Consider the following 22,500-nt stretch of genomic DNA (forward strand, 5'->3'; position numbering starts at 1 on the left):
ACCTGCTGTCTGTCTGTCCTACCTGCTGTCTGTCCGTCTATCCTACCTTCTTTCTGTCTGTCCTACCTGCTGTCTGTCTGTCCTACCTGCTGTCTGTCCTACCTGCTGTCTGTCTGTCTACCCGCTGTCTGTCTGGTTACCCCCTTTCTGTCTGTCTACCTGCTGTCTGTCCTACCTGCTGTCTGTCTGCCTGCCGTTGGAGTAGGTCCATGGTGGTGTGAGTGCTAGAGGACTAGTCAGGTTAACCACAGGAGAGTCAACCTATCGGGGGTCAGACCCAGGGAAATGGAAGATCTGTACAGATTAAACATAGAATGTTTTATATAATGCAATGAGTGAATACCAATAAAACAGGATGTAGTAGTAAAATACTATTTAAAAAATAAAAAGACGAGCCTGGCTTATTTCTTCATGTTTTGACCACTATTAATCTTTCCAAGAACAATACAGTTTGGTTATTTGGGTTTAATTTATGATGAAGATTTAATTGTATGACCTCCAATTTTACTTTGCCTGGATTTGAGAAAAAGGCGTTTATAACTGTTAATTTTGGTTCTGTATTAAAAGTATTCACTTATACTACTACTACTACTACTAACAATCAATAACAACAGCCATTTCAGCTCACTTAAAATATATAATATGACCCAAGCGATTTCAGAATTATGATTTCATGATTTCTCTCATTCACGGTGTCCATGTGTGTGTCTGAGTTGCCATCCTCTCATGTTACTTTTCTGGGTTGTTTTTGATTGGCTGTCATCGCCCATGTGACTCTATGACAGTGAGGTCCTGGAGACGCACAGGTCTATCCGGGGCGGGAGTGCTGAGTGCCTGCACACAAACAGGTAAAACATAAAAATACAAGACGATACCAAGCACATGAACGTAGCTGGAGTGAGCACAAGCTGCTGGCTCCCTCGGCCAGACAACCTCCTCCTCCAAAGGGTCACACTGAGCTTAGGTATCCTATAAATATGTCAAACTGAGTTTTTTAATGGCGGTGTGTTTTGCTCGGGTGTCTCATAACGAAGCTTACGTGAACGTTAACCCCCCCCCCCCCCCCCCCCCCCCCCGCAGAGCAAACACAAAGTTCTGTTCTCCGCGAGATATTTTAAGTCACTTAAGAGAGCTTTGTGTGGAGTTATAACAGAGCGCACCTATAAATACACGCTGAACACGGGGGAAACGCATTTTCCATTATCTCCTGCTTAACAAACACCCCCGGAGCCTCTAAATAAGTTGAATACCCGATATAATAAACAATATAAAACTGACAAAGAGAGGCGGAGCTAAGACGCCTGACCCCAAAGGACGCAAAACAAATTACATTTATTTTCTGCATGGATCTGTTACGGTGGTCTTCACTCAAAGCACTTTATCCACTCTTCTTTTGCTTTACGTTTGATTTCTCATTCTCTCCTCGACATTGCATGTGCATCCTAACTCACAAAGCAGGGGCGTGGGTAGACACAGCAGCCACACGTTGCCTCCCAAAATGCCCCTGCTCGTTAACGGTATCCATAAAGGCATTTACAGGTAAGCCTCCCCCCGTCCCCGTTCCCTCAAAGCCCAATACCCCTGGTGGAGTGTACTCTAGGCCCTGACATTAAAGTCTCTCGACGCAAGTCCAATCCCCCCCTTGTGTTCCACAGTGAGTTGCGTGGCTTGTGTGTGTGTGTGTGACAACAATGGCTGGTGTGATTGTGGTGTCTGAGTGCTGTGGTCCTGCTGCTGCCGCGGTTGCTATGCTACCAACGTGCGCTTGGTAGCATAGGGGCGGTTCTACCCCTGGATCTCATGTGTTGCTATCACATGATGATCTGAGGTTGTTTGCACCCAGGAAATGTTGGAGTTTATGAACATGTTGACATTTGTTTTTCTGTCCGGATTGAATTGACTTATACTACTACTACTACTATTACTAATATTGCTACTACTACTAACACTAATACTACTACTAATACTATCGCAACTTTCTATAATTCTATATTTGACTACTACTGCTAGCAGGATTGCTAGTTTACTCGTTCAGCAAAGAGGGCAGCAGGAATACAGACGATGAGCAATCCCTCAAATCCCAAAAGTAAACGACTGATTGTATTCCGTGCGCTCTAATCCATTGTGTGCCGACCCCTATAGCTCTCTCTCTCTCTCTATCTGTGTGTGTGTGTGTCTCTCTCTCTCTCTCTCTCTCACTCACTCACTCACTCTCTCTCTGTCCCTCTCTCTCTAATGTGTGCATTAACCACTGTGAGAGCTACAATAATGTGGATTACATAAGCAGCATTACATGTAATCTCCGGCCATACGTTGCTCTGCAGCGGCAGCATCGGCCCCACTGGTCTCGGAGCAGAGGAAATGCTCCCATCGGCTCCTTATGTAAGAGTAGACTCCTCCCTGATGGAGGTCATAGGTCACAGGAAGGAAGCATCCGGTGTTAAGGGTAGTAGTGCGTTCATTGAAGATGTGTCGAAAGTGGTGAAAAAAAAATGTGTGAGTAAACCTTTAAGGGTGAGGATTGTAGATAGAGTTCAGTCCTGGCCCGTACCCTTGTAAACAACCAAGGATGGTACGAACCAGGGGATACTCGCCCCTGATTGGTTTAGAAAACCCTTCCATGACTAAGGCGGAGAGATTAAGACGACATGGATCGGATGATGAAATCCGGGATTCCCCCCTTCGAGTGACAAACAACCGGACCCTTTGTTTTGCTTTGCTTTTCCCCTTCTCATTGTTTGTTTGTATTCAAAATTCATCACGCAGCTGTTTGTGTTGAACACACAACCTCCCCGTCGTCCCCTCAAACAAAGGATTGATGGAACACCCATTCTTGTTTTCACGTCCTACGCGTTGTCACCAGTCTGCACGTGCCACGCCTTTTTGTGTATTATTTTTCTCTTGCTTTGCTTTTACTTTCTGCATGCCTTTTCTCGGCCCCGGGCCCCGTAGCTCCACGCTGCCCGTGTGCCTAAAGGCCAAGGCGGCCGGGGTGTGTGGTAGGCAGGAGGCCGCTAGCGCCGGGCCGCGCCCTCTCCTCCCCCAACGCGTGCTCAGGTTCACTGACGAGGTCCCGGGCAGGTAAGAGCCAGCGCTGCCTCCCCCACCACCAGCCCCACCACCTCCACCACCACCAGACCCGCCTCCCCCACCACCACCACCTCGACCACCACCACTAGCCCTGCTGGATCACTACCCTGACGCCTGCATCCCTCGACTCTCCCAACCCCCGACCCAGCCTCCGCCACCACCACCATCCCTGATCCTCCCCCACTACCTGCTCCCTGCCTCCCCCCACCACCCACCCACCCCCCTTCCAGCCCCTCCACCCTCCAGGCGTACTGCAGTAGGGCGGAGGCCTCGCCACGCGCAGGGCGCTGTGATGTACTCCCGACAGGCGCGGTGGCTGCTGGGGTTCTCTGTAATCCTCGCTGTTCCATGCGTCGGCTCAAAACGTCCGTCCCATGGGAGGCCTCTCCGATTTGGCCGCCAGTACGAGTGATGTCACGTTAAACGGAGGGGGGGAGGGAAGGGGGGGAGGGAAGGGGGGAGATGGTCCATCTGGCCCGAGACAATGGCAAACCAAAAAAACGACAAAAGAACAAGTATTGGCATTAAAACATGCTTCTTTCTCTCCCCCGGGGGAGGGGGGCTGCCATGATGACAAAAAAAAGGGTTACATGTATCTGAAGGCTGTGTCTCTCTCTCTTCCTCTCTCTCTCTCTCTCTCTCTCTCTCTTCCTCTCTCTCTCTCTCTCTCTCTCTCTCTCTCTCTCTCTCTTTCTCTCTACCTCTCGCTCTACCTCTCTCTGTCTCTCTCGTTTTCTTTTCCCATCCCACCGATACGCCAGCGTTTCACACTAACACACACAGCCCAACCCCCCCGCCCCCCCATCCGCCACCTCCACCATTCCACTTAGACCTGGTTCCCATAGCAACCCCCCAGCCTTCCCGTCTGGGCGGACCGGCGCGGTTTGGCCGTGAGCGGTGTCTGCTGATGATCAATGGCTCTCCGGAGCGCGGCGTCCCTGAACCGCCTCGCATCGCTTTGTTATCCCCTCTCACACGCCGCCCCTCTACCGCTATGTCGATCTCTATCTATATTTATATTATATCTGCCGAATATACCTTCCCTCCTTTATACTTTCATCTTTACCTTTTCGGTTCTGTTTTACGGTTATTTCATTCACCTCATCCACGATTAACCCTGTATTCTGATACTTTGTTTTTAATGAACGTATTTCATGAATTGGTTCGAGTCTGCGTTGCAAAATGTTTTCCCTCTCTCCTTCTCTCCGTGTTTGTCCTATCTCTCTCTCGTCTGCGTCGCACAACCTCTCTGCTGCCACCTTGTGGCGGTGCAGTGACCTGCAGCCGTCACTGGACAGAGTGAGGAGCGCCAGCACCACCTGCCTCAGACCAGACAACAACTACCACAACACAGACAGAGACAGGTAGGGATGGGTGTTAGCCATGCTCTCTCTCTCTGTCTCTGTCTCTCTGTCTCTCTGTCTCTCTGTCTCTCTCTCTCTCTCTCTCTCTCTCTCTCTCTCTCTCTCTCTCTCTCTCCCCTCTCTCTCTCTCTCTCTCCCCCCTCTCTCTGTCTCTCTCTCTCTTTCTCCCCCCTCTCTCTGTCTCTCTCTCTCTCTCCCCCCGATACATCTCGCTAACAGGAAGCTAACACAGGCTACATAACACAATGCTCCTTTCTCACACCCATGGACTCGTTAACAACTCCCCCTCCCCCCTCTGCCTTCTCCTTGGCTCTCCCACCGGGTGACACCACCAGCCTCACCGGGCACCCCCACCCCCCCTGGGGCTCTAACTCTCTGCCCCGGAGGCGTCCCCCCAGTCCCAGGATCCTTATAGAGCAGGCCTCCCTAGAGGAAGAGAGGTACCAGACCTACCCCCCCCCCCCCCCCCCCCCCCCCCGAAACGCCGCCCCCATCGTACTCCCCCTCTCAGAGGCTCTGATGCAGCTTTGCTTCCTCGCGCTGCTCCTCCCCCTCCCTCCCCCTCATCCTCACCCCTAAACCCCCCCCCCCCCTCCCCCCTTGTCACCGTGGTGCTCGCTGGAGTAGCTCTTCGACCAGGCCGATCTTAGCGGGGGGGGTAGCTAGCTGTGTTGTGCCGACCGGTGCCGCTGTCCCTCCCCTTCCCCTTTGCTCTCTCCGTGGTCAAAGCGTGTGTAGATCGTGGTCATCCATCTTCCTTCTCTTTTCTGCGGAAACGGTCGCCGCGGAGACGCTTCTTCCGAGCCTGCCGCTGTATTTGATGTTGTTGTGTTGGGTTCTGCTGTTCGTTTCGTTAGCTGTCAGTGGACCCACTGCCACGCTGAGTGTGCTTCAGATGTTCCGATCTCTCATGTGCATTTTAAAAGCCATCTTGAGCTCATTCATTACTCTCTATTATGTTTTTATGCATGACCTCGTCTCCATTATCATGTGTGCGTGTGCGTGTGTGTGCGTGTGTGCGCGTGTGTGTGTGTGTGCGTGTGTGTGTGTGTGTGTGTCTCCATCTCGGTGCATACCCTCGCCACTACAGCAGGCAGGCAGCCAATGGCGCTCAGCCAAACGGCCACAGAAGCAGCAAGAAAGTCCTGGAGGGGGACAGGTAAGATTCACCCATTCATTCATTCACTGTAAAGCCCTCACAGGTAAACCAGCCTTTTTTTTCCACTCGCTCATTCACTTGCTCATATTCATACACACATACTGTACATGCACTCACACATAAACGTAGCCACCTACTCACTCGGTCGCTCGCTCACTCACTCACGCACTCACTCACTCACGCATTGGCTTGCTCACTCACTTGTTCACATTCAAGCACATGCACAAACACACACAAACACACACTCAATCGCTCACTCGCTCACTCAGTCACTCACTAACCCACTCACTCACTCGTTGTGGCCTGCGACAGGGTGTGAGACCCAAGCTTAGCGTACATTAACTCTAGTGTGTGGAGGTTGCTTGGTCACCTCTGTGTGTGTCCGCGTGCGCTGGGCCTGTGATTCCTTCCCTCGCCACTCCTCAGAATTACTGTTGTAGTTTGGGAATCTAGCTCTGGGTGGGGTAGACATCTTACCTTCTTTGATTATTTTTCATCAATAAAATTGATTATTATTTCCTTCAGTTGTATTCATTTGTTATCTTTATTATTTATCTATCTATTTATTTATTCTATTTTATTCTACAATAGTTTACCCATGATATTTGTTCAATTCTAATATTTTATTTTCTCATAGTTTCTTCATGATATTTCTAATATTTTATTTTCTCAAAGTTTCTTCATGACATTTCTAATATTTTATTTTCTCATAGTTTCTTCATGATATTTCTAATATTTTATTTTCTCAAAGTTTCTTCATGACATTTCTAATATTTTATTTTCTCATAGTTTCTTCATGATATTTCTAATATTTTATTTTCCAATAGTTTCCTCATGATATTAATTAATTTCTAATACTTTCTTCATGGTATTAATTTCTAACATTTCAGTTTGTTTCTGTCCGAGTTCACTCCCCCTTTGTTTTTTTATCATTTGGTTGGTTTTGTCTCCTCCTTTGCCCTGGTGCGGTCGGGTCTGTGGCGGTCTGCTCCGTGCGACCCTCCAGTCGTATCCAGCCCACCTCCATCTTGAGGGGCAGTAGGGGGAGGGAGGGGCTGCTGAGGCCCTTCGGCCAGCCGCCCCTGGCCACGTCCTGTCCTAGCTCGCCGCGGCCTGACAGGTGCATGCTCACGACCCAACCGCCGACCCCGCCCCCTCCACCTTCGGCTCCTCCCACGTCGCTCTTCCTCTTCCTCTACTCCACCCGTCGGAGTATGGCCACCACGCGTGTGTCTTCGGTCTCGTAGATGAGATATCATACATTTAATGGCTGCTTTATGAAAGTCTCTTCATAACGTCTGCCGGTGTTATCGATTGTAGTTTGTTCTGTTGGACTTTCTTTTTTCTTTCATGATAGTTGGTACTGCAACTGATATTGCAGTAAATCCTGAGATAGAAAGATATCACTCTTGAGGCCAGGTCCGTGCATTAGGTCTATACATGTGCTTCTTTACAGCAAAGGGAATTACAAGACCTTGAATTACAATATGTGTAAGGAAAACGGAAAACTACTGGATCTCATCCCGTTATAGCAGTGGTTCTCAATCTATCCGCTATCAAGTGGTAAGCAGAGGAAGTAGAAGAGGCCTACGCTACCGGAATAACTCCCACGCATCTGAACATGTACTGGTTGATTATTGGCTTGATTTTGGTTGTGTTTTCCTAGAGGCTTTCCAGGGATCCTATTATTTATTTTCTATATTTTGCTGCATGTCTGTCTCTCTCTCTCCCACCAGAGCGAACTCCCACGGCACCTCTCCTACAGGGTCTCCCTCGTCAGGACGCAGGGGCAGGCAGCTGCCACAGCTCCCTGCCAAAAGCAGCAGCATCGAGCAAGGTGCTTTTCTTGTCAATGTGTGTCTATGTGTGTGTGTGTGTGTGTTTGAGGGTGTATATGTGTGTGTGTGTGTGTGTGTGTGAGAGTGTGTGTGTGTAATGATGTTGTAAATGTGTGTGTGTGAGAATGATGATGCGTGTGTGTGTGTGTATGTGTGTGTGTGTGTTTGCTTGTGTGTTTGAGTGTATGTGTGTGTGTGTATGTATGTGTTTGTGTGTTTGAGTGTATGTGTGTGTGTGTGTGTGTGTGTGTAGAGAGTGATGCTAATGTGTTTTTGTGTGTGTGTGTGTGTTTGTGTGTGTGTGTGTGTGTGTGTGTGTGTGTGTGTGTGTGTGTGTGTGTGTGTGTGTGTGTGTGTGTGTGTGTGTGTGTGTGTGTGTGTGTGTGTGTGTGTGTGTGTGTGTGTGTGTGTATGTGTGTGTGTGTATATGAGAGAGTGATGATGATGTGTGTGTGAGTGTGTTTCTCTGTGTGTGTGTCCCTGTATATTCAGACATATGAAAGTATGACCTCTCCATTCCAAGCCTTCCTGCAGCCATCTTGTCCAGTGCTCATCTTACCATCCTTTCCCTTCTCTCTCTCTCCTTCACATCCTTTCTCTGGTTCTCTTGGTAAATCTACTCGTCCATGAAGAACGCGTAGCTATTAAACCAGGTAACTTCACAAGTGATTCATAAGTGATTCGCTTTGTTATTATTTTAAACTCGGTGTATGTGCCACGTATCACGTGCCTAGTGACTTTACTTTCGCAGAGCCAATGTTTTTCCTCACGATGCATGTTACCTCGCATCCTGCAATATTAAAATCCACTTATCACACGTATGTGGGCAGATAAGTAACTGAGATATGCAAGCGTATGCGAAAACAACCTTCAAAGTCTGGACGGGGTTTCTAAGATGTCCACATCTCTCGATGGCAGTGGTCCAATCTCTACCATGACACAACCAATCATTAGATAGTATTCTGTCACTATTAATGTTTTCTCACTGTTTGGCACAACGTTGGCCCCCTAGTGGTAGGAACTTTTTTCTGCATCTTCATCTCACCACCTCTGGCCTTGTGTTTCACTGAACTGAGATCATTGTCACTGAGATCTATCAATTCATCTAATTATCTCTCTCTCTCTCTCTCTCTCTCTCTCTCTCTCTCTCTCTCTCTCTCTCTCTCTCTCTCTCTCTCTCTCTCTCTCTCTCTCTCTCTCTCTCTCTCTCTCTCTCTCTCTCTCTCTCTCTCTCTCTCTCTCTCTCTCTCTGGATCTGGGTGTCTCTCTCTCTCAGCCCTTGCGGCAGAGGAGCGAGCCCGACTGGTGAAGATGAAAGTACATTCCTACCGGCCCTCGGCCCCCCCGGGCCCCGAGACGGACCTCAAGACCAAACGCGAGGTCAGGGTCAAGATACATCCTTCTTACTTTGGGATTTCTGATTTCATTTGGGTTTTGAACTCAGCAGAGCTAAGCATCAGTACAATATTGCTACAATAATGCTGAGATCAACGGGGTAAAATAAAGTCAAGTCTACTGTAATAAGCCTTGAACCTTTTGGACGGCACAGTGGAAGTTATAACATTATGCGTTGGCCAGAATTCACTAAGAACTCTATGGTCACTAAGAGCTCCTATGTTAGACTAATACTTCTTGGTTTCACTAAGAACTCTGTGTTAGATTAAGAACTCTATGGTCGCTAAGAACTTGGTTAGATTTAGAACTCTGTGTTAGAATAAGAACTCTGTTTCACTGATACCTCTAAGGTTGGAATAAGGACTCTAGCTTTCCCAGACAGAGCCCCCGAATCCATCAGTGTCTAACACCCATCTGCACTCCTCCTCTCCAATCAATGACAGCATCCGAATGAAACCGTGCACCTAACTATCGCTCTCTGTCTCTCTGTCTCTCTGTCTCTCTGTCTCTCTCTCTCTCTCTCTGTCTCTCTGTCTCTCTGTCTCTCTGTGTCTCTCTCTCTCTCTCTCTCTCTCTCTCTCTCTCTCTCTCTCTCTCTCTCTCTCTCTCTCTCTCTCTCTCTCTCTCTCTCTCTGTCTGTCTCTGTCTCTCTCTCTCTCTCTCTGTCTCTGTCTCTCTCTGTCTCTCTGTCTCTGTCTCTGTCTCTCTCTCTCTCTCACCCCTATCTCATTCACCCACCTCTCTCTCTCCCTCCCTCTCCCTCCCTCTCTCTCTCTCTCCCCTCCCTCTCTCCCCTCCCTCCCTCCCTCCCTCCCTCCCTCCCTCCAGATGTACGCTGAGAGGAGGCGCAGCAGTGACAACATGTCCGCCCGGTCGTCAGACAGCGATATGAGCGACCTGTCGGCCATGTCTCGCGCCAGCAGCATCTCCCGCCTCAGTAGCACCAGCTACATGTCCATCCAATCAGAGCGACCCAGGGGCCGCCTCAGGTCAGTCCCCATTGGCCGCCGTGTCTGTGCCTCACATTGTGCCCCAGGTTGTAACAAGTGTACGCTCCTGGTTAGATTGATACTTTTTCACGACCAAAACATATGATCTGTTCATAAACATCAAACAAGGTATATTATAAGCATGTACGATTTTTCTTTTTTTTTACAAAAATGATTCATGTCTAGTATATTTTATGCAAGCTATACTCAAATCGTGAAAAATGCTAAATAGACATATTCCGTAACACAAGCTTTTGTCGTGGCGCTTTAAAACACGTATGAAGACATACAACATCAAAACTGTGTCAAGAGCTACAAAACAGAACTACAAAACAGAACTACAAAACCCTTAATTCTCCAGAATGCTCCCTCGGTTGCCCTCTGCATGCTCATCTGGTATGTGCTGTCTTTCCTTTTGTTCTTTTGTTTTTGCATGCCCCTTCTGCATGTCACTATGGCCATGCATGCTCTCTCTGACACACACACACGCACACACACACACACACACATACACACGCACACGCACACGCATGCACACACACACGCACACACTCCGACGGACGGACCCAGGTCCAAGTCGTTGGAGGATGAGAAGAAGGACAGGAGGATCTCGTGGGGGGTGAACGGGATGGATGAGGGGAGCAGGAGGTCGGCGGGGAAGAGGCGCTTCTCCCAGGAGCTGAAGCGCCGCCGACACACGGTGACCGGAGAGACGGAGGAGTCCAGGTAAAGGGGGCCGGGACCCCCCGTCATGTGCTCCTCCACGGCTACCTCCTCCTCCTCCTCCTCCTCCTCCTCCTCCTCCTCCTCCTCCCCTGCTGCCCCCCTCCCCCCCTGGTTGGGGTACCACCCCCCCCCCCCACCACCTCTCCCTGTAATCCTCAGAGGAGGTCTTGTTGTAAGGGTTTACGACTGGTCACACAAACACACACACACATGCAGGTACGCACGTGCACACACCTTTTTACACAAACACACACACACACACACACACACACACACACACACACACACACACACACACACACACACACACACACACACACACACACACACACACACACACACACACACACACACACACCTTAATGCATAGGCATTCAAATACACACGGCTACACACACACACACACACACACACAATCATCCAACACACACACACACACACACACACACACACACACACACACACACACACACACACACACACACACACACACACACACACACAATCATCCAACACACACACACACACACACACACACACACACACCTTAATGCATAGGCATTCAAATACACACGGCTACACACACACACACACACACACACAATCATCCAACACACACACACACACACAATCATCCAACACACACACACGCACACGCACACGCACACGCACACACACACACTCCCAGCCGTGGCGAGGGCCTGGCCCCGGGCCCTGGCCGCTGGAGCGCAGTGCTGACGCGGACAGATGAGGCCGTCCCGGCGGGGCTCAGCGGACCAGTGGGTGATAGAGGGTAGCTAGTTAGCGCTCTAATGCACCGAGGTGAGGGGGCACCAGGGAGACGGGGTGGGGGTCCCGGGCCCCACCTCCGACCCAGTCTAGAAGAGCGTCTCTGAGCAGCCTGTGGCCCCACACTGGGGGGGGGGGAGGCTAGGAGGAGACATGCGCACGTGTATGGACGAAGACGGGAATATACTGTATGTGGCTTATATATTATTTACATTACATTTACATCGAGGGCACAGAGCAGATGCTTTTATCCAAAAGTGACTCACAATCAGTACATTTGTTAGAAGAAGAATAAACAATATATCGGTATATGTCGGTATAGTAAAGATATTCATAGAAACACGTGCCAAGCACTTACAGTTTCTAGGTTAACCCATTCCCTGTATGCAACAAAGATATGTAGGATAGGATGATGCACGATGCAAAGAACTATTGTTCTTAAGTGCCAGGACGTACAACATACAATAAGTGGGTACATTAACTTCCAGCGACGTACAACATACAATAAGTGGGTACATTAACTTCCAGGACGTACAACATACAATAATTAGGTACATTAACTTCAAGGACGTACAGCATACAATAAGTCTATAAGAGGGATGAGGGATCAGCATTGAGCGATAGTGGAGCATTTGAACGCTACTTTCTTGGTTACGTTTTCCCCATACAGTACGATATGTGTATTGGGGGTTTTGTGTGTATTTTCTCATTATGGGATGGAGAACTGCCTCCTTAGAGCTTCGGAAACAGCCACTCCAATCTGCTGGTTCATCACTGGGCTTTTGTATAATTGATAGGATTAATAGGCCTGGTTTCGGGGTCAGATCTGAAAGAGACGGATGGATTAATAATGCATCGGGAGACTGGTTTGGGGTCAGTTTTTGGACGGAAGAGGGTATTTTTACCTGCGACACAGAGCTAACAGTCAGACCCTGACATGAGGAGATTGATCGTGCGATCCATTATTGAGCCGTCTCTCTGTGTTCGTCATCCGACACACCCTTCCCCTTTGGTTGACCTTTTCTACACATAACTCCTAATTGGTATGGGAATTAATCCAATTACTGGGGTGTGTCCTCCTATTAATTAATATTAATAAAGAATAACAGTCATTTCTCAGCAAAGACAATGCATCTAAATTAAAGGGATTTGCATGGAAATTTGGATCTTTGGTGCACAAATAACAACTCGGCAAAGAGTACAAAACATGAAAACACAAACACACTGGAATCATTCTGAATACGCACATTACCAACTCAATCCATGCCTTCTGAGTTCTCAGTCCATGCCTTCTTGACATCATAATCCATATGCACCCTGCATCTTCTCCCTGTGTGCGTCCTTGTTATGTGTGTGTTTTGTGTTGTGCGTTGTGTCTTTGTGTTGTCCACCTGTCCACGTGCCCGTACCAGGCTGTGTCTCGCTGCATGTCTCAGACCCCTCCTCGCATGCGGCCAGTGTGACCCCGGTGCGGTCCAGCCCCCACCCCCTGCACCCCCCCCTCCAGAGACAGACCCCCCGAGACCCTCCTCCACCACCTCCACCACCACCACCACCACCACCACCATCACCCTCCACCCCCACCGGGGGTCCGTCGAGGGGCCCGCGGCCCCCGGTCCCGACCCCTGGGTGGTGGGGGTGGTGGACCCTGGGGGGCTGATGGGGCCCCGGGGCAGTGTGTCGGGGGCGTCCTGCAGCACCTTCAGCCCTTCGGAGGGGGCCGACGTGCGGAGGCTCCTGGGGCCCTTGGGGGTCCGAAGCGGGTTCCTCAGCCACGTTCTCCTCCGCCTCAGAAGGAGAGGCCAGAGCGACGCGTGTGTGTCGCAGTTTAATGTGGCGCCCGCCAGCGTCATCCCGTTCCCATGACGATTCTGTTACGGGATGAGTTTGTGAATGGCCTTGATAACTAAAACGGGACTTCATATCTGAAACGGGACTTGATAATTGAAACGGGACTTGATAATTGAAACGGGACTTGATAATTGAAACGGGACTTGATATTTGAAACGGGACTTAATAATTGAAACGTGACTTGATATCTGAAACGGGACTTGATATTTGAAACGGGACTTGATATCTGAAAGGGGACTTGATAATTGAAACGTGACTTGATATCTGAAACGGGACTTGATAATTGAAACGGGAATTGATCATTTAAACGTGACTTGATGTTTGAAATGAGACTTTATATTTGTGACGTTATACAAAATTTTAGCGACTGCGAGTCAGTCAATATTTTGTCGCTGGGATATTGTCATGACCGATCAGAATGAAATCGAGCACACGTGATGATTCATTAAACATCAAATACCCTGAACCTAAACCCCTGTTCATCGACCGTCTGTTCACCACCTCTGTACATGTATTCTATTCATCTATTCATCCGAGCAAAAGGTACAGTACAACAAAACCCCCTTTCACCCCAAAATCATCTCTTGTTGTGTGAGGCAGGGGAGGGCGGAGATCAAAGTTCACCGCCAGCTACTTGTCTTCTTCAACTCAATCTTTCCCCTCTTCAACCTCCCTCTTCCCCCTCTTCTTCACCGCATCCCTCTCCTTCTCCTCCTCTTCCTCCTCCCTCCTCTTCTTCACCTCTTCCTCTTCTTCCTCCTCCTCCTCCTCTTCCTCCTCCTCTTCTTCCTCCACCTCAACCCTCCTCCTCTTCCTCCCCTTCCTCCTCCTCCTCTCCCTCCTCTTCCTCCTCCTCCCCCTCCTCCTTCTCCTCCCCGCCGCCCTCCTCCTCCTCTTCCTCCTCCTCCCCCTCCTCTCCCTCCTACTCTTCCTCCTCCTCCTCTCCCTCCTCTTCCTCCTCCTCCCCCTCCTCCCCCCTCCTCCTTCTCCTCCCCGCCGCCCTCCTCCTCCTCTTCCTCCTCCTCCCCCTCCTCTCCCTCCTCCTCTTCCTCCCCCTCTCCCTCCTCCTCCCCCTCCACCTCCCCCTCCTCCTCCAGCCGTCAGATGCGGGCGTCTGCGGGCCGCACCATGCTGAAGAGCTCCAGCGTCAGCGGGGAGATCTACGCCCAGGAGCGCACCGACGGAAGCCAATCGGACACGGCGCTGGGCACGGTGGGGGGCGGGGCCAAGAAGCGGCGCTCCAGCTTCAGCGCCCGCGTGGTCGCCATCGTGGGCAACCGCCGCAGCCGCAGCACCTCCCAGATCAGCGGCCCCGGTGAGACCCCCCCCCCTCCCCCCCCCACTGACGTCATGACCTCACTTGTCGTACACAAGCATTACAAGTTCAGTTCAGTTCGGTTCAATTCAGTTCAGTTCAGTTTCAGTTCAGTCAGATGGTAGTACATTTCATTGAATTTGAATTAAATTGTATTGAATTTGAATTTACTTCGGTTCAGTTCAAATAGTACATTTATATATAGTACATAAGTACATTTCATTGAATTGAATTAAATTGTTTTCAATAGAGTACTAAAGTGAAAACGTCACGTTGTCCTGGCAACCGGATTTTCAGTTCTAAACAACCGAACGAGAGATGGCGTTTTCCATTGCTTCCATGTGTTGTTTCTTTCAAAATGGAAATAAATCAATTTCAAGGGTTGAAAATCACTACCAATCGAAACATTTCGAGGCGTTCATGCATTCCCCATGGTTATTAAAATGAAAAGATTGCACAACGTTAGTTTAGTTTTTTTTTTATATGAAGACAATCTATTCTCAATATTACATCATTGGTAAAGCAAACTCGCAAATCAATTCGCAAAAAAATCGTTCCTTTGCTATAAAACGTTTGTGTGGCATAGGATTTCCCCTTGTTAATTTGGTTTGCGTAGAACCGAAAATCGGTTGCTATGGAAACACACTTTAGTACTCTATTCAATTGAATTTACTTCATTTCAACTTCATCTGTACCCGCTCTACCTCATGAGCGACTGCCTCAATATAAATACTCAATTTAAAGGCATTATACATTTCATTGTGTATAAATGTATTGGACATTGTATGCTGTTGTATACAGTGTCACCCATGCAGTATATTATATTGACGTTGTTATTAAAGTCACGACTGTTTTTTTTTACATTTCATTATGTAAGATATGTATATCTTACATAATGAAATGTAAAAAAAAAACAGTCGTGACTTTAATAACAACGTTCAGATCTCAGTTTAATGTGTTTTACACACTTAAGGATTCAACACTTATCCGCTATTCCATGCGCTATTCAACTGCATAAAGAAACATCCGCCTCCTGTCCTGAAACCACCTCCACCAACCATGCGATGCGTTCTGGAAGCTTCCAAGCGCAGACAACGTCAGACGGAGCCCGGATTCCCTCAGAGCCGCGAGGCTGCGGGGAAAGAGAAGCCTCTGCTGTGTGAGGCTTCAAATGAAAGGCTTTCACTCTGTTCTCTGCGCTCTCCCCCGTAACACACAATGCATGAGAGCGCAGAACGCCCGCGGCGGGACGATGGCGGCGGAGGGGGTGGAGAACAGAGATATTGCCGTTATCATTGATTAAATGGTCCAGAATGGCGCGGCAGGCTCCGTCTTTACGGATTTAGCTTTGCTCCTCTCTCGCTCGGTTCCTGTTGATTGCCGACCCTTTTATATCTGTGCTCATGCTATGATGTGAGGCTTGGGGCGCCCCCGGGGATGTGAGTGTGTGTCTGGATATCAGTGCACAATGGAATCAAGGCTTGATCAGATATATAAAAGACTGGGTTGTTGTGCTGCTCTCCTTTTAGTCTTTCCTCCAAATAAAACAGAAATCCCCCAGAAAACCACGCAATGCAGCATCGTGACATTTACTTTGAAATTCCCTTGTGAGCGTGCAACCGCCATCCCCGTCCTCTCGTCTTCACCCCGGTGCGGTGGGTGCTCTATACCAGTGCTTCTCAAAGGGGGGTACGTGTACCCCGAGTGGTACTTTGGAGTACTGCAGGGGGTGCTCCGAAATGTAAAAAAATTAAGTTTCAGGAAGAAAATATTTGAATGGTACTCGCCTCTACATGCTCTGGCCTTCCCCTGTCGTTGTGATTCTTAAATTGGACGAAATTAGCCAACCGTTCCGTGAAGCACTGGCCCATGTTTCTCACTAAATTGTGCGTATTTGCACCCTTTTAATGTTAATGCTAACTCTGGCAAATAGAACAAACACACATATTTATTTTTTACATTATTACACTAGTGGAAAAAGTTGGACTCTTAGGGGTAGGGAGTGACTCAGGAGGTGCACGTCTCATAGCCGTAAGACTTCCGTGAGACCCCCCCCACCCCCCAAAGCCCCCCCACCTCAACCCTTTTGAGGTGTTGACTTTGTACTCGATGGCTTCCTGTTTACCTCTGCTGACGGGGGTGGGACGGGGGGGAGGTGGAGAGGGGGTTTCTGTGATTCTGGCCTCACTTCATACGCCAAACACATCACAGGACCCTCGCAGGCCGTCCCACGGTGTCCCGCTTCCGCCCGCCCGCAGCAGAACAGCCTCATTTTGCGGGAGAAGAAGAAGTGAATAAATACAGAGACGGCCTCCCATGGACGTTGTGGGCGAGACTCGAGAACCGGCCAGCCCCGTCTCAACGTCACGTGCTGCAGTTGTTTGTTTTGCTTCTTCGACTACAAGGAGGTGAACGGGCTCATCGGCCGTCTCCCACCGTCGCTGCATTCCTGCTGGCTTTCCCCCCTACTTAGTTCCAGAGATGTTCCGATAAAAACATGTCTTCCCGATACCGATTACAATCCACACCCGGTGTTACCCGAGGACCGCCGTATCGGAGGAATTTATGATGCTGGTATCATTAACGGAACGACTCTACATCGTTCCGCTCCTTGTAACGAAGTTTAAATGGTTCTGGTCACCGGTTGGTTGATGGTTCCAGAGAGTGAGAGCGAACTTCTAACTGAAGGCCACTGAATCCCCTAAAGAGTGACTTTTGTGTTGAGTTCAAAACGCTTGCACGACACTGTTCTTTGTTGTTGCAGTGGTTAAATAAGGGATTTGAAAAAAAGGTTATTTTCAGGGAATACTTCACTTTCTATTCCCCTCTTGGAACAGCCACCCACACACACACAAACACACAATACGCACACACCCTCTCACTCACTCACTCACTCACTCACACAAAAATACACACTAACTCTCTCTCTCTCTCTCTCTCTCTGTCTCTCTCTGTCTCTCTCTCTCTCTCTCTCTCTCTCTCTCTCTCTCTCTCTCTCTCTCTCTCTCTCTCTCTCTCTCTCTCTCTCTCTCTCTCTCTCTCTCTCACTCCCCCACTCTTTCTTTCTACCACTCTTTCTTTTCTTTCTCTCACTCTCACTCGCACACTTGTCCCCCTTGCCCCCGCAGAGGGGAAGAGTAAGAAGGAGAAAGGCGCGCCCATCCAGCGGAGCACGGAGACTGGGATGGCCGTGGAGCTGAGCCGGAACATGAGCCGGCAGCCCAGCCGCGAGTCCAACAACGGCAGCATGAACAGCTACAACTCGGAGGGGAAGTCAGTAAACCGCATCTCCTCTTCCTGTTCCAACCGTCTAATCCCCTCTACCCCATCCCCCCACACAACCTATCCCTTCTTTTTGAACACGATGACTTTCCTTTTGTCCTTCTGTGTCTTGTGGTCGTTTCTGTTCCATGCTGTGAAACAAAAGAGTCTTGAGATGTGGATGTGGGTGTGTGTGTGTGGTGTGTTTCAGTTTGATCTTCTCCGGGGTGAATCTGGGGGCCAACAGTCAGTTCAGCGACTTTCTGGACGGCCTGGGACCGGCTCAGCTCGTGGGCCGGCAAACGCTGGCCACGCCCGCCATAGGTCGGTCCCTCTTCTCCCTGGTGCTATGCTCTCCTCTTCTTGGTCTTCCTCTGATGCACCGAGAGTTCCTTGTTTTTTTGTAGAAAGCAGTTTGGAGAGAAAGCAGTTTGTTGTGTAGAGAGTTTATTTACATTCACATTTACATTCAAGGCATCTAGCAGACCCTTTTATCCAAAGCGACATTTGCGACACTTTCTTCTGATAAAGTACATTTGTCCGAAGAAAGAGAAACCACAATATATCGCTGTCGGTACAGCAAGGATGTTCATAGAACCAAGTGCCAAGCACTAACAATCGCTAGGTTAACCCATTCCCTGTACACAACAAAGATAGCTAGGATAAGGTGCTACACAACTGAGTACTATTTTATCATCATCATGAGGCTTCCCTCATGGACATGCATTCTGAGCTGTTGTTGACGGCCATGTGGCTGTTGGTTCTACTCCTCTCCCCCAGGTGACATCCAGATCGGCATGATGGACAAGAAAGGCCAGCTGGAGGTGGAGGTGATCCGGGCACGAGGCCTCGTCCAGAAGCCTGGCTCAAAGTCCCTTCCCGGTAAATACCGTATCTCTTCCTCTACGTCATATCCTCATATAATAAATTCACATTGAGGGCATTCAGCAGACGCTTTTATCCAAAGCGACTTACAATAAGTTCATTTGTCAGAAGAAAGAGAAACAACAACATATCTCTGTCGGTGCAGTAAGGATGTTCATAGAAACAGACAAAATATAATCGCTAGGTTAACCCATTCCCCGTATGCAACAAAGATAGCTAGGATAAGACGCCATACGATGCTACGTACTATCTTTAGGTGCCAGGACGTACAAACATACAATAAGTGCGTGCATTCGGTGCCAAGACGTACAAAGGGGGATGGGTTGAGGAGGGTAAGGGAGGAGAAGGGGTGGCAGGGGGAGGCTACGCAGAGTCCAGGTCAACTCCGCCCTCCCTGACGTACAGATCGGCGCTCTAACACCCCTAACGTGGCGTCCGCTCAGGAGCGAGCGCGGTCCGGAGCTATTAGCAGCAGAGCTCTGCGTGGTTGTCGAAACCTTAGCGCTGATCGTCTCCGTTCACACTAACGGCGTTCTCCTCGTTTCCGTCGGCGCCCCCAGCGCCGTACGTCAAGGTCTACCTGCTGAACAACGGGGCCTACGTCGCCAAGAAGAAGACCAAGATTGCGAGGAAAACGCTGGACCCGTTGTACCAGCAAGCGCTGCAGTTTGAGGAGAGCCCGCAGGGGAAGGTGTTGCAGGTAAATGGACTCTTTGGTTTCTTCGGTTAAAACGTTTGGGTTCCTTCGCCGGGAGTTAGGTCTCGTCCAGACCGATTTAATATGATCCCCTGTTTTTGAATTGTCCTCTCTTTAGCCCCCCAGAGGGCAAGAAAAAACACCCTTAATTAGCAAGGATGAGATCTAGAGGGGGAAGGCAGTGTGGGTGGATCCCTCGTTCCAGGGATGATCAGGAGTGCAATGGGGGCCATAATTGACGTACATACATACATACATACATTAGGGGTGTAAATCTCTGGTTTCATCACGATACGATATTATATCGATTCATTGGACAACGATACGATATTTGCCGATATCAAAAGTCTGCCGCGATACGATACGATACGATTTGATTCAGGGGCATGCGATCGATATGAGACGATATCATATGCCCATTTAACACAACCTCTTACAATCACATCAACTCACATCAACTTAATTATAATTTCATCATTTTATTTCTTTGCTCTTCCGGATATTTAAAACAAAAACAATCCATTTTTAATACAAATAATAAAGTGCCACATAATTGCATTTAAGTGCCAAAGGTTTTTTATGGCTTAAATTAAAGGGCCTGTAATGATCTTTCATTTTGAACGTAGACCATTCCCAACCGATCTGTGTGGATAGTTTTCTTCTAAAAACAAAACATCCCTCGGAATCATCTTGGCTGTAAAGATAAGCCGTCCGTGTTGCCAGATTGGGCACATTTTTCAGCCCGATTTGGCTACTATTAATCACGTTAGGCTGGAAAAACGGGACGTATGCCCAATCTGGCAACACAAAACGAAACTAGACATCCTCGCGCTCACACATGTGCTCGCTGTTGCTTAACCGGTGAATGGATACGAGCGGCTTGGCGCTTTGCGCAGAAATAGTTTCACAAACACCCGCGAAAGGAGATATATAATAATAAAAGCGTGTAATACAGCGATATGCATCGATGTTTGGGCGTTGCATCGATGCAGCTGGATCGTTCGCCAATCAATCGATGTATCGATCTACATCGATGTATCGTTACACCCCTAACATACATGCATGCATACATATACATGCATAAAGGCAAAACATTTTAACCATAAGGAAAGTCCAGGCATCCAGTCGCAGTCACCACAACACGCTCGAACAGACAGAATAATGAATTAGAAGGGGAAAGTGCAGTACTGGGGGGACTACTGCTAATTGATTGATAATTGATTAGTCTGATTGAATCATTCTTCCTCAGTGGATCTTTGAATGGGTTTGGTTCGTCGTGCAACGTGTTGGTTTGTGTCACTTCCCGTCTGCAGGTGATCGTCTGGGGGGATTACGGACGCATGGACCACAAGAGCTTCATGGGAGTTGCACAAATCCTATTGGAGGAGCTGGACTTATCGAGCACCGTGATTGGTTGGTACAAGTTGTTCCCACCTTCCTCCCTGGTGGACCCCACGCTAGCCTCCCTCACCAGGCGGGCTTCCCAGACCTCTCTGGACAGCTCTTCCGGGCCCCCGGGGGTCCGGTCGTAGGGCCCCCCCCCCCCCCCCCACCGTAAGACTTTGATGATGATGAATTCAAAATACTTGGACGTACTGTAGACAAAGAAGAAACAAATACATATTTAAAAAAAAAGCTAAAAACAGCCAGTGGTGACTACGTAGAACAACAACAATCAGAATCAGAGTCGCAATGAGAAAGCTTTGTTGAGATCTGACAATCACTCCTGTCTCGTTTTCAGTTCTTCTGCCGTAGGAAGCTCTGCATTTTGATTTTTTTGTGTCATTTCAAGGCTAGATTTCATACTCTGTTTGTATGGAAGACTCCCTGGGGCTGTTGCCCTCGGCGACCCCCCCCCCCCCCCCCGCCCCCCGGGCGTGGGTTAAAAAAAAAAAGGCACAAGTGGCAGTTAGTAGAGACGGGATTATTCAAATAAAAGCAGGGTGGTTCGATTCCCATTTCAACAATAAAGGAAAAACGTCTGCAAACGTGGGATTGTGTGGAATGTATGGACCTGGGAAACAGGAGGCAATCACCCTCCGAGCCTGCAGGGGGCACTCTCCGGTCCCGGTCTGCAGTGGCCTCCTCCTCCTCCTCCTCCAGTAACACAATGAATAAAGACTGCCGGCAGGTTGCCTTTTCTGTAGGGGCGTGTTGCGTTGAAGCACAGGGCCTTCATCTGGTGCCTAGACCTTCGAGCTGCAGCACTGGTCCTCGTTTCGTGTCGGAAAAAAAGATCCGTTTTCAGTATGTTTACCATAGGGGGCGTGGCCTCCTCTCTCTGGCCCCGCCCCCTCTCTGTTTTAGTGTTTTTACTTTCATGTTTCCTCCTCTTCTTTGTTACTCCTTGCACAAAAATGTTTTTCAAAACTCGTAAAAAAATTGTCCATGGTTGTGTTGTCGGTCTGACGTGTGCATGAAGAAGAAGAAGAAGAAGAAGAAGAAGAAGAAAAAAAAAAAAGCAAGTGATGAAATGGAAAAAACGAAAAAATACTACAACTCAAAGATTGACTTCTGCAGATGTACCCGCCCACATGTATTGCAGGGGGAGGAGTCTGATGGGCGCACATCTTAACTTTCTACACGATTATGAGATTAGCGTGCAATGTTGTTTTTTCTTTGTTCCACCACTGGCCAACGCTCCAGTCGTCTTTGTATAGATGTACAATAGGCCTCGACGGAGGTGACCAATAAAATAGATTTTATTGCCACGAGGGAATCACCTTACTGTACAAGCATATATCTATGTTCACTCTTGCAAGAACAAAAAGGGGGTATACCTTTTTGGTTTTGTTTTTCGAGGCGAGTCGACCCCTTAACCCTTCGCACATGTTCAGGATTTGTATCCTATCTTCGGTTTACATTGTTTTGAGATTTAACGGCAAGCACAAGAGCTTGATTTTTTATGACAAACATCTAACTTTTTGAAGAAAACAATGAGAAAAAAGACAAAAAAAAACAAAAATAATCCAATGCCCATTTTTTGGTTCGCTATATTTCCTCTTTATGTATAATTTGGAAAAACAAAAGGAAAGAAAAAAAAAAAAGGATTGCTGACAATGTCCTAATGTGCATCTCTGCGAATGTGCAAGTAACCAATCAAATCAATCTGTCAGGACACTCTCGACCAATGATCATCCT

At 48.6% G+C, this 22,500-nt stretch overlaps 1 protein-coding gene across 1 annotated transcript in view; it reads left to right on the forward strand.

The window, feature by feature from the left end:
- Positions 1-21,180, forward strand: part of rims1b (regulating synaptic membrane exocytosis 1b) — a 33,796-nt gene extending 12,616 nt beyond the window's left edge. Inside the window, exons 15-31 of the mRNA XM_056586933.1 lie at positions 786-848; positions 1,459-1,539; positions 2,953-3,081; positions 4,365-4,454; positions 5,545-5,613; positions 6,620-6,733; positions 7,350-7,450; positions 8,084-8,104; positions 8,728-8,831; positions 9,675-9,835; positions 10,406-10,561; positions 14,299-14,516; positions 17,645-17,789; positions 17,989-18,101; positions 18,558-18,659; positions 19,223-19,362; positions 20,673-21,180. Of these exons, the coding sequence (XP_056442908.1) occupies positions 786-848; positions 1,459-1,539; positions 2,953-3,081; positions 4,365-4,454; positions 5,545-5,613; positions 6,620-6,733; positions 7,350-7,450; positions 8,084-8,104; positions 8,728-8,831; positions 9,675-9,835; positions 10,406-10,561; positions 14,299-14,516; positions 17,645-17,789; positions 17,989-18,101; positions 18,558-18,659; positions 19,223-19,362; positions 20,673-20,891 (2,026 nt within the window). The 3' untranslated portion in view covers positions 20,892-21,180. The remainder of the gene's footprint in view (positions 1-785; positions 849-1,458; positions 1,540-2,952; positions 3,082-4,364; positions 4,455-5,544; positions 5,614-6,619; positions 6,734-7,349; positions 7,451-8,083; positions 8,105-8,727; positions 8,832-9,674; positions 9,836-10,405; positions 10,562-14,298; positions 14,517-17,644; positions 17,790-17,988; positions 18,102-18,557; positions 18,660-19,222; positions 19,363-20,672) is intronic.
- Positions 21,181-22,500: the final 1,320 nt, after the last annotated feature.

This window comes from Gadus chalcogrammus, chromosome 3 (assembly GCF_026213295.1).
Source record: "Gadus chalcogrammus isolate NIFS_2021 chromosome 3, NIFS_Gcha_1.0, whole genome shotgun sequence".
Taxonomy (NCBI): domain Eukaryota; kingdom Metazoa; phylum Chordata; class Actinopteri; order Gadiformes; family Gadidae; genus Gadus; species Gadus chalcogrammus.